This window comes from Apaloderma vittatum, unplaced genomic scaffold (assembly GCF_000703405.1).
Source record: "Apaloderma vittatum isolate BGI_N311 unplaced genomic scaffold, ASM70340v1 scaffold25790, whole genome shotgun sequence".
Taxonomy (NCBI): Eukaryota; Metazoa; Chordata; class Aves; order Trogoniformes; family Trogonidae; genus Apaloderma; species Apaloderma vittatum.
Window position 1 is genome coordinate 18829 of NW_009695418.1, and position 11075 is coordinate 29903.

Sequence of the window (11075 nt, forward strand, 5' to 3'; positions counted from 1 at the left end):
ATTAGAGGCAAATGCAAATGGAGAAGTAAGGTACTGCAGTGATACCCATCCATCTAAGGCAGCTGTGCTCTGAGCCTCCTGTCTCTCTTTTTCCTACACGTGTACATGAGCTGTCCCCAAATATGTGTGTGCTGGGACACACACGTTTTATGTTGCAATAGTGATATGCCCCTCAGAGCTTTTTGTTCAGCCTCAGAGAAGGCATGTATCCACATGCCTCTAGAGTACAACAGGACAGTCTAATTTGCCTGAGTAGTTACCTGGTGAATTTACATTCTTCTTTCCTTAGAGCTCTGCACTTGTTGAGATTACAGGAACCTTTTGTGTTTAGGATTCCTGTCCCTTGTTTTTTACAGGTTACTTTAAATAGAAGGGGAAAATGAAGCGAGGAAACAGCAAAGCTCATCTCACTTCTCAGAACTGATTCTCTGACCCTTTTTACTGTCTGTGCCCCTCTGAAAATCTCCGGCTTTTATCTGCGCCGTTCTACCCTTTGTAATAGAGGAAAGTCCCTGAAGCTTTTTCCACCCTTTCAGAAGATTCCACCTCTGCAGCCAGACACCAAGCTTCATTTCTGGTAAGTTTTTCAATCCCACTGACTCGTTTGTCTTGGCTTATATGTCACCCTTTTCCTCTTGGGTGGGCAAAAAGGGGACGGGTGCTGCCGCTGTGCTGACTCCTGACTGGGTCACCCAGTGCTGCTGGGCTGTCTGGGCTAGGCTATAAAACAGAGCCAAGGCAGCGCAGCTGGCTCAGACGCTGAATTCTGCAGACAGCGAAGGACCCGCACGCAGCCTCTGCCGCCTCCTGTGTTGTTGTTTTTCCTGGAATACAGATCCAACCTCAGGAGCAAGATGTGCAAGGGACTCGCTGCACTGCCAGCCACTTGCTTAAAAAGGTACTGTTTATTTCTGAGCATCTCTTAATGGTTTTGTTAGTCTGGAGATAAGCTGATGTCTTGCACTTCGGGTCTGAAGCGAAAGTGGCAGATTCAGGTCTGATTCTTCTGTAAGATTAGATACATATGATTGCTTACAAGCTTTTTTTTTTTTTTCTTTTTGTTAGTCTGAAGCAGAATTGCATAAAGGTTTTTGCACTGAGCTGAGGGAAGTCTAAATTCGGCTTTCCCATCAGGGAAACAAGCAGCTTTAAGCGTTGCTATATTTTGATATTCCTGTCATCTGCTTCTGCTGCAAGCATTGCACCCCTTTTCTCTGAATCCTTTCTCTCCTGAATTTTCTTATCTTGATTATTTTTTTCTTGTGTGCGGGAAGCAAAGCAGACTGGGATATCAAAAAATTTGAGGATCATTCCCCAAAATGCTTTCCAAACACAGAAACCCACCCTGGGAGGACCAGAGGGTCTGCAGCACTTGGGGGCCGATGTGGGGCTGGCCATACCCTGGTTGTGCAGTGCCGTTCCGGGGGGGCTGAGCTGTACCCCTGCCCCGGGTGCAGGATCCGGCTGCAGCCCGGTGTGCGGTGCTGGCCAGGCACCCCTGCGGTGGCAGAGCGGAGCCTGTGCACCCCCATGGCATTGTGACCTGCCCCACAGCCCAGTGTGAGGGTTCTCCGTGCCTGCAAGGGGACCGTGAGCCCTCCTGTAGGGGTGTTACTCCCTTTCAGATGCTTGGGAGCCTGGAGACCCCCAGCAGCGTTGCCCAGGTCCCCAGAATAGCAATGGCCCCCCCAAAGCTCCCTGCTCATCCAGCCCATGCAAACTTACACAGGTCGCCGATGGCTGTTCCTGCTTTCAGGAGTGCTCCCAAGGCTGCTTCCCAGTGGCTGTGCAATGGGAGAGGGTTGGGAAAATACGAACTGAGACTCAGCCTGCTCCCATCTGGGAGAAAAAGCTCCCCCACTCATGATGGATTTGAAAATAAGTGCTGAAAATGTGAGGGGAAAAATTCCAACACCTTCCTCCCGCAATGGGCTGGAACATTCAGTGGAGGTGGTGACAGGGGAAATTTGAAAAAAAAATGCAAAGATAGAAGAGTTCATGTCTTTTAACCACCTCTATCTAGGGCTTGCAAGGCAATCCCTCTCTCCCGGAAAGCTGTGGGGCTTGCTGTGAGCAGCAGTGTCTTGTTTCCTCCTGCTGCCTCCTTTCTGCAGACCTGAGTGGTCTCCTCCTTCTGAGGCAGGTAGCACGACAGCGCGAGGCAGCCCAAGTCCGGCAGCGCAGGGTAACCAGTCTCTGCCTGGGCAGGGCCTGTTGGTCCTGGTCACACATCCCCTGAGCTAAAGAAGCTATGAATTTTCTCTGCTCTCACCCTGGCGCTGGAGTTGTTAAGGAAACATTTTTGATCTTGAGCAAGCATTGAGATAAGATATGGCTGGGACTGCTGAGAGAGTGCTATGGCTGGAGCTAAGAGCAGTGTTGGGAGTCTGAGCGGCCACTGGAGCTCAGCCCTGCGGCACAACTTCTTGCTCTTTTCCAGGGTCTGAGGAGCAAATGTCCTGCTTACACTATTGTTGCACCCTGCGGCAGGCCAGGGTTTGCATCCCTGAGTAAGCAGGACCAATCTACCCACCCCCTCGTTCTTAAACTGGAAGGAAATCCAGACTGATATTGAGGTCAATACCGTCTGCATATCTAGATGCTGCTGCTGGGCAGCGATTGTCCTGACCACACTGGAAAGCGGGACAAAATTAAGCACGCATCCTCGGAGGAACTTGCTGTGGAGCGAGGGAGTAGCTTGTAGTCAGCGTGAGCTGGTGGTGATGAAGCTCCTGGCTCATTCTCTGATCTCACCCCACGGTCCGGTTCTGAGCCCTTCGTTCCCTCCCCTTCCTTCTGTGTCCTGGGCAGCTGCTTGGTGGGGTGGGGTGGCACGGCCCTGCTGCTCCTGCAGCTGGGTGGTCAGCTGAGAAGATGGCAAAGGCTACAGGGAAAGGGTTAGTAAGGGCGTAAGAACCAGACATTGGTAGCTGGGCAAATCAGCTCAAGAAGGAGTGACACATTTACCGCATGGTGATGCCTTGCTATCACAATATTTTAACTGTAAACCAACAGGAGGAAAACAGCTTCTCCAGTTCTGCCAGCCCTGCCTCCGGCCCGATGACCTTCTCAGCAAGAAAATGGTGCTGTTGAACATGAAAAATGACTTATTTGACTTTGTTGTATTTGTCTAGCAACAGAAAAATGCATTATGTGAAGAGCGGAAAGTCAGCACTGGAGTCAGTAGCTGTGACCTGCATTTGTGTCACTGAGTAATGCTGAACAAGCTTATTGCGGGTGAGGAGGCTGCAGAGGGAGTTGTAGCGCATTATCTTCATCTTGTTGTTGAATTGTTTCTTTCAGTGCCAAAGACATGAAGCATCGGCTGGGCTTCTTGCTGCAGAAGTCAGACTCCTGTGACTACAGCTCTTCCCAGAGCAAGAAGGAGAAAATATCTTCAAGCCAGAGGTAAGAGCAAATGCTGCCACAAGCCCAAGTTGTTTACTCCTTCACTGAGCTGAACTTCATTAGCATTTCTGCTGCTGCTTCCCAGAACCTCCTGAACATCTGTGTTTGAATCTAGTGTGGCAATAGTCCCCAGGTATTGATAGCTGCTTTCCATGAAGAAGGTTTGACCACAGCACCCTTTCTGCCAACACTTTTATGATTCAGTATGTGTTTGCACACAGATGGACTTGTACAGTCTCCTGTGTGGGGGAGTTACACCATCACAAGACCCAGTGTGACTGTACATGCTGCTGAATCAGCACCATGGTCTCCTTGTATTGGGTTCGTGCTGGCCCAGAAAACAGAGAGACCACCCTGCCAGGGTATTACTGCTCTTACTGAAGTGCAAGTAGGTGGTGACCTTTCTAAGGAGGACTCTAAAGGCCAAAGTATGTTCCTGGAACAGATGAGCCCCAGGATGTTCTGATATGGCAGGGAGAATGAATACAGGATGTGCTCCCATGTTGCCCATGTGTGTTTAGTTCCCACATTGCTCTCTCTTGCATATAGCTACCGTGCCCCTGACAGGTTAAAGAAATCTATCTTTTGCTGATATGACTTCTAAGAGTGGTCCAAGCTCTGTGCACCAGCAAGAGATGCAGCCAGTCACAAAATAAACACAAGCAGCCAGTCGCAAAATAAACACAAAGTCCCCAACAATTTCTCAAGGAATATTCTTTTTTTTTCCAGTTCATGGCTGCTGGCAGGGATTGCAAACCAGAATTTCTGTAGATTAGATCTGGGATCCTCAGAGGTCTCTGTAAAGCAAGCAGACGTTTCCTTCTTGGTCTCTTGTTTATGCTCTTACAGCAGTCAGGGAAAAAGATTCTTCTAATGGTGCTGAGCAAAAGACCAAATTTGTCCTTTCTGTACTCCCCTTAAATCCTGTGTTTCTGCCCTTGTCTCCTTTCAGGGTTAGCCAAGAGGAAGTACGAAAGTGGGCAGACTCCTTGGAAAACTTGATTCACCATGAAAGTAAGTAAAGAGGGCCCTTCTGCTGCCTGCAGAGTGTCTGTCCTGTGAGCAGTCCCTGGAGGGTGTGCAGGGCATTACCTTGTGTCTCTGGGCAGCTCACAGTAGCTTCTTTGGCCACCCAGGTCTCTGGGAGGGGTGGTGAAGGGGCCTCTTGGTCAGATCCAAGGGACAATCCCAATGTGTCATGAGTGGGGCTTTGACTTGCTGCTCAGCTGCCCATTTTGTGAAGGCAACTGGTTTAGTCCCTGTGCGAGGGAAAGGCAAGGCTGCGCCACACAGTGAGTTAAACAAAAACCAAAAAGCAGAGAAACTGCTTGCAGCTGAGCCCATGGGAGACTTTGTCTTCCTGTCAGTTCCAGGCAACGCTGGTGTCCTTGTGGTTTCCTTCACGCTGTTCCCACGGCCTGAGACTCTGCAGTGTGTGGTGGCTGCCTCCTCAGCCTCCCCTGGGACCACAGGAGTTGCTTGTGTTCTCCTGGCAGAGACACTGAAGGTCAGCGGGGGAGCAAGCAGCTGAGGACCCGCATGTGACATCCCCATAGGGCCTGTCTCAATCGCAGCCTCCCTTGGCATGCACGAGCGACTGCAGAGGGGACAGGCGGCCGTCCCCACTGCCAGCCCCGGGGGAGTTATTCGGTCAGCTCTAGGATTGCTGCTTGCAGGGGTTCACAGGATGTGACTGCCCAGGAACTGACACTCTTACCTGATCTGGTGTTCCTCTAAACAATCTGTAGGAGGACTGGCTGCGTTCCGTGCTTTTCTAAAATCTGAGTACAGTGAGGAAAACATCGAGTTCTGGGTCAGTTGTGAGGACTACAAGAAGACCAAGTCACCAGCCAAGCTCAGCCCCAAGGCCAAAAAGATCTATGATGAATTCATCTCGGTGCAGGCAACAAAAGAGGTATGTGCACAGAACATTTCTTAATCGAAGGCATCATCCTAAATTCCTAACCAGGCCAGCAGCACAGGGAAGTAGAAATTGGTAGTCCTATGAGTTGGAGAGCACTGCTTCTCTGCTAGTTAGCAAGGAAATGGAGTCATTTGTATTGCTTTCGTATTAAACTTGAATGGAGAGAAGTGGGTTTAGGTGTGAATATGTGGCCATGGGACATGCACACTCAGGTGGGAGAAGCCCAGGAGGACTGTGAATCCCAGTGTTCCAGCTGCCTCTGTACTGTTGTTCAGGTTTCCTAGCTGGCCCTATCCCAGAGGGGTACGTGTCAGTCTTCTCCAACAGGTCATCCAGCAGCAGAGTCACACATTCTGCCAAGGCTGCAGGGTGTCAAACAGGTGTTTCGGAGAGCTGCCCACCAAGGACAGCTGAAGCACATTCAGTGGAGACACGCTTGGATTTCCCCTTACCTGTGGTAGCCACTTCTGGGACAGATTCTACTTACACTGTCCCTTTGCCCCACAGGTGAACCTGGATTCATGCACACGGGAGAAGACGAGCCACAATATGCTGGAGCCTACACTGTCCTGCTTTGATGAGGCTCAGAGAAAAATATTCACCCTCATGGAAAAGGATTCCTACCGCCGTTTTCTCAAGTCTCCCTACTACCTGGACTTGGTCAGCCCTCCTGGTGCTGGCTGTGGGCCTGAAAACTGCAAAAGAAGCCACACTCACACCTTAGACTGCAACTCCAACATCATCTCTCAGTGCGCCTGAACCTGCAACAAGGCAGGAGCGGGCTGAGCTCTCGCAAGAATACGCGGCAGCAAAAGCATTCATTGGCATGAAGCAGCAGAGCTGTCTCCAATAGCTGTCTAATGTCCCAGTTGTATCCCATGTCATGCTACAGCCAGCATTTGTAACCCAAGCCAGGCTCAGTCTGTGTAGCAAACCCTCCTCTGACTCCATTGGCGTAGGAGCCCTGGAGTCTGTGTCTGTCTGACATGAAAGCTGGGTGCAATCACTGCTCGCACGCTGTGTTTCCGGAGAGCCCAGGAGGGCGGTGCGGGGGGAGCAGAGGCTCAGACCCAGCACTACCCACCAGGGGAGCAGACCCGCGGTGCCACGGCCTGACACCCGAAAAGCAGCGGGGAAAGAGGAAGCCAAGGGAAGCTTTCGGGACTGTGATTTGCCCGTTCTAATCGGCAAAAGCTTGGAAAGGGTTTGCTCTGGTCCTTAGCTGTTCATATAGCTCCCAAATATCTTTGGCAGTATTTGCTCAGAACTCAGGCTGCGTTACAGTATTTGGACCTAAGCAGAACTCCTACTCTTGCTTGAAGGAAGACCAAAACTTCCAAGACAAACAGCCTCCCTCAACCACAGCCACAGTCGCAGGGAAACTCTCCCTTCTGGCGACTTCTCCCTCTGTAGTATCTGTTTTATTCTGCCTAAGGATCTTTCCTAGGACCATACAGAGCTAGTATTTTAGGGGACGTTCATTATTTCATCTTACTAACTGCTGTGTTTCCAGACTAAATAGCATAGCTGAGCAGAACAGAAACATGGGGGCTGGTTAGCTCGGTTGGAGCTTGGTGCTGATAACACCAAGGTCGCGGGTTCGATCCCCATTCGGTCCCCATGTGTTGCCAGATCTAGTTGAGAGACATCCCTGCCCATGAGGTTGGATTAAATGATCTCTAAGGTCCCTTTCAGCCTAGGCCATTCTATGACTCTATGTTCCTTCTCTCCCAGAATGTACTAACTCTGGGAGCGCCATCTGAATTCAGATTTACCTGCCCTGCATTGCATGGACCAGTTTGTGAGGGAATAGGACCACAACCACAACAGCTGGGGAGGAAAGACCCTGCCTGAGAGTACTTGAAAATGTCTTTTCTATTATTTTTAATATTATTTATGTGAGTTTATAGTTCAATAGAGGCATGACTCACTTTTTTTTTTCCTGAAGATGGTAGGAGGAATGTGTCAGTCTCATTACTGCTCCTGGACTTCACCGGAAGGCAGCTTACTTTTTAGTTGCTGTGGGTCAGACGTGGCCTTTACTGGGGGCTTTGGGGCTGACGATGACCTGCAGTTGGAGGCACAAGGAAGAGACGCAGGGCTTGCCATCTCGGGCTGCAGTACCGCGTGTCACCGGCCAACAGCTGAGACCTCCTGCTCTCAGCAGTCGAGTGGCACTCGGTGACACTGTCCCCCAACCCTTCGTCTCTCCCCAGTTGGATATCGCTGCTCTGACAGCCGTGTATTCCCCGCTCTGTGTCCCAGTCCAGACAACAGTTCTCACACTGGGGTTTTGACGTGGCAGGAGGAGGCCGTAGTTCTCCAGTAGGCACATCCAGGCCCACAGAGAAACATCTATTTTGACATTTGCTTTATTTTGTATTTATTCGATTGTACTGACACGTATCAGCTTGCATGTTCAGCTAAATGATGGAGAGGCTTGCTAAAGCTCTGAGCATAGCCAAGCATGTGGCTATGTTTTATTTTCCCTTGGTACTGGGATCTCTTGGTAACTATTGCAAAAACTGTATTGATATTTAAATACTGATGAATACATTCTAAATAAAAATGTTTGCATTAGTCCCGTCTAAAATGCCATTGTGTGAACTGAAGAAAATGCATGGAGATGCAATTTGTTGGCCAAGATTACTCTAAAAAGTCATTTTACAAACGGCTTCACTCAGAGGTTGTTTGAATTATGGAAAGATGGAGCTGCCATTTATATCCTTCTGATACCCTCAGCACCGTGAGCCCGGGGGTTTTGGGGCTTTTTGGGGTCCACGCTGTGCCTGACAGTGAGCTCAGCACCAGGACCACCCGTCCTTGCTAAAGGGCTGGGGTGAGCACGAGGTCCCCAGCTTCAGGGGAGCACCTCCTTGCTGCGAACGCTTGCCCACCCAGAGCGCCAGAGGGGAACAAGTTTTAGCTCAGAGCTCAACCTGTCCCTGAGCCCAAACCCTTCGAGTGCAGAGCCAGGGGTGAGCAGGGCTGGCTCTTGCTCAGCCCCTGCCCCAGGCACCGCGGCTGCTGCTGGGGCGTAAGCCGACTCTGCAAGCTGAAGCCTGAGGCAGCACCCAGGCAGCAGGATCTGGGGGTGCCTGTGCTGTGCTGGCGCTGGGGCATTTCCTCTGGACCAGCCTCCTGGGGTGATATTTTTATTCCCTTTTCAGTTTCCTGAGAAGCTGCCACGTCTGTCTCAGCAGAAGCTGTCAGAGGCCTTGGGTCTTGCCAGGGCTCTTGGGTTTTGAGAGTGCCCCGTAGGGGTAAGGAAATGCCGCACCTTCAGCACAAGGAGACAAAATGAATAGTCCATTGAGACAGTAGCAGAAATATATGTTTATATGTGGATTACTGAGTGGTACAACAATATGAGTTAACACGACCAGTTCCTCAGCACACGCCAGCACTCCACGTCTTCCCTGCATGAAGATCTCTAGTGGAAATCCCACGGAGAATATCCGACTGAAAACCTGCTGCTTCTCGGTGTGAGGAGCTGATCCCTGCTCTTGACCTTGCCACCCTCCAGGCAGTGACCAAGGACTGGAGGGAGCCTGGGGCAGCCCTGGGACACTCTCTGCCCCTCACAGGCTTCAGTGATCCCCAGTGCTGGGACCAGGCAGCACCAGCACAGCCCTACCTTGGCGTGCAGGGGGAGAGCTGGGTGGTCCCACCATGGCCAGTGAGGTGCGAGGGTCCGGGTCACTGAAGTAACCAGAAAACGTGCAGCAAGAGATCCCCCAGCGTTAAGCCGAGGCATACAGCTGCAGAGAGCTCTCCTCCACACGTCCTGTGGTGGGGAATGGGTGCCGAGGAGGCACGAGGGCAGCACCTGGTGCCCGGGGACCCTGGCTGCAGCATGGGGTTGCCTTGCCCCATGGCAGGGCTCGGGGTCCCTCGGAGAGCAGGAGACCTGCCTCCCGTGCCCACTCGGGTGCCAGGAGGCACCGGGGCTGCCGATACCCACTGGCTGTGGACACTGGGTGATTTTTGGAGGATGTTCTGGAAAATGCACCTTCATGTTTGCCCTGGTGGATGGCCAAGGTTTCCCTCAACAGGACCCGGGACCGCACTAAACCCACACATGCTCGTCTCTGTGACAGACTCCAAGCACCATCTCCAGAACTGCTGCTTGTTGGCTCTCTGACTCACTGGGGATCTGGATGCCCACGTGATGAGTATGTAGATAACGGTGTATACTTGTATGTGTCTATAGGGTTACAGATGTATGGTGTCATGTGAAGAGTGCTCATACATATGCTAAACTTCATGAGAGCAGGAGTGATAAAGTACACGTAGTATTTCCTACCAGGAGTATAATGGTTGGTATCAGCCCGACAGTAAATACCTCTGGGCCTGTGGAAAGCTTGGCTGTGGGGTTTTTGCCTGTCTGGGGCGAGCCTGCCCAAGTAATTAGCCAAACCACCCTGCTACACAAACACAACTTCCCGAGAGTTCCAGAACACTTGAGGGGCCACATTTTATGGCCACCCTGTTGCTCGCTGGCACCTGTTCAATCAGCCGCTACATTAGACTTCCAATACCAAGCTGGGGAGGGATTTCCAATAGAGCTGTTTCACCTCTCCTGAATCCAGCCTCCACCCTGCTTTTCAGCACGTACATAGCCAGACACCTTCCCCCTGCCCCACACCTCCCTGCGGCAGCTAATGGCATCTCACGTTTCCATGGCGTGCAGCAAGCCAGCCTCCAGCAGCACCTCAGCCTTGGCTTGTAACTGTGAAACATGGGAGGGCATCTGGAAATAGCTGCCAAACGATTAAGTAGAAATGAAAGATCTGGGTGTTTCTGCAGGGAAGCCTGGTTTTGCATTTCTGTGAATCCTGCTGTAAATGCGGAGCTTGGACATGCTCAACCTGCTTGTCTTGACACCAGCTCATGGCAACGCGAAGACAGCGCAAGCAGCACAGCTGGGCAGAGGTGGTGGGAGGGCCCTGCAGCAGAAGGGCTGGTCAAGCCCCCCATCCCGCACTCAGCCCTGCTCCTGCCTCGCCCTCCTTGCCCACCATCTCTAGGCAGTGGCCTCTGCCAGGGCATCCTGCGTCCTTTCGATAGGACCCTTCTGCTGCTTGTGGGCTCTTTGGGGCCACCCAAGCCACTCACCCGGGGGGAATGCCCCCCCAAGCACCAGCTCCTGCCGCTCCAGCACTGACTTTCCCAGGGCATTTTTTTCCAGAGTTAAAAAAGTGATGGCCTCCATCCTTCCCCTGCCTCCCCATCCCAGCCTGGAAAACATAGCCACTTCCTGAAGCATAGGATGTATTTTTCTTCATCACCATAGTGATAAAGTATAAATATTTGGGGCTGGTGGGGTTTTGATCAGATCTTGAAAGTCCTGAAGAGGCTGGCAAACCCGTTGTTTATGTTACTGCATTTCGGATGGAGTCTCATGACTTGCAGTTGAGGGTGAGCAGCCTTGGGGGGGGGTGGCTGTTCCAGGGTGCTGCTGGGAGCACCATCATTTGTTATTTTGCCCAGCTTAAGCAGTTTGCTGCAAGCCACAGCCCAGCAGATGCTGCACCAGAAAACTATCACAGGGAAGAAACATCCAGGCCCCATAGAGCAGGGGCTCATTGCATTCATTTGCCTCGAGGCTGGTATAAGACCCCAGCCACCTTTCACATCTGCCCTTGCCCCATCCTCAGATATGATTTCTTCTGGTAGAAAGCAGTGGGCTGGCTTGGAATCATTTGAAAAGGGCTGGTCTTTTTAAGAGCCAGCCTTATGG

General features: G+C 51.5%; 1 protein-coding gene across 3 annotated transcripts; it reads left to right on the forward strand.

The window, feature by feature from the left end:
- The first annotated feature begins 211 nt into the window (after positions 1-211).
- Positions 212-6311, forward strand: RGS4 (regulator of G-protein signaling 4). 3 transcript variants are annotated; one of them, XM_009871290.1, is made up of 6 exons: positions 212-263; positions 357-577; positions 3304-3408; positions 4361-4422; positions 5157-5323; positions 5840-6305. In XM_009871290.1, exons 3-6 carry the CDS (start codon positions 3314-3316, stop codon positions 6089-6091), a joined length of 576 nt encoding a protein of 191 aa, XP_009869592.1. In that variant the 5' UTR covers positions 212-263; positions 357-577; positions 3304-3313; the 3' UTR covers positions 6092-6305. The 3 variants fall into 3 exon arrangements, with proteins under 3 accessions (XP_009869592.1, XP_009869584.1, XP_009869576.1); XM_009871274.1 differs by lacking the exon at positions 212-263 and adding an exon at positions 697-898 and having other exon boundaries at positions 531-577; positions 5840-6311; XM_009871282.1 differs by having other exon boundaries at positions 255-577.
- The last annotated feature ends 4764 nt before the right edge of the window (positions 6312-11075 follow it).

Excerpts from the sequence above, each read along its gene's own strand:
- RGS4 (XM_009871274.1), top strand. The coding sequence starts at position 855 with ATGTGCAAGGGACTCGCTGCACTGCCAGCCACTTGCTTAAAAAG. Across the intron at positions 3,409-4,360 it reads AAAATATCTTCAAGCCAGAG|GGTTAGCCAAGAGGAAGTAC; the intron begins GTAAGAGCAAAT and ends GTCTCCTTTCAG. Across the intron at positions 5,324-5,839 it reads CGGTGCAGGCAACAAAAGAG|GTGAACCTGGATTCATGCAC; the intron begins GTATGTGCACAG and ends TTTGCCCCACAG.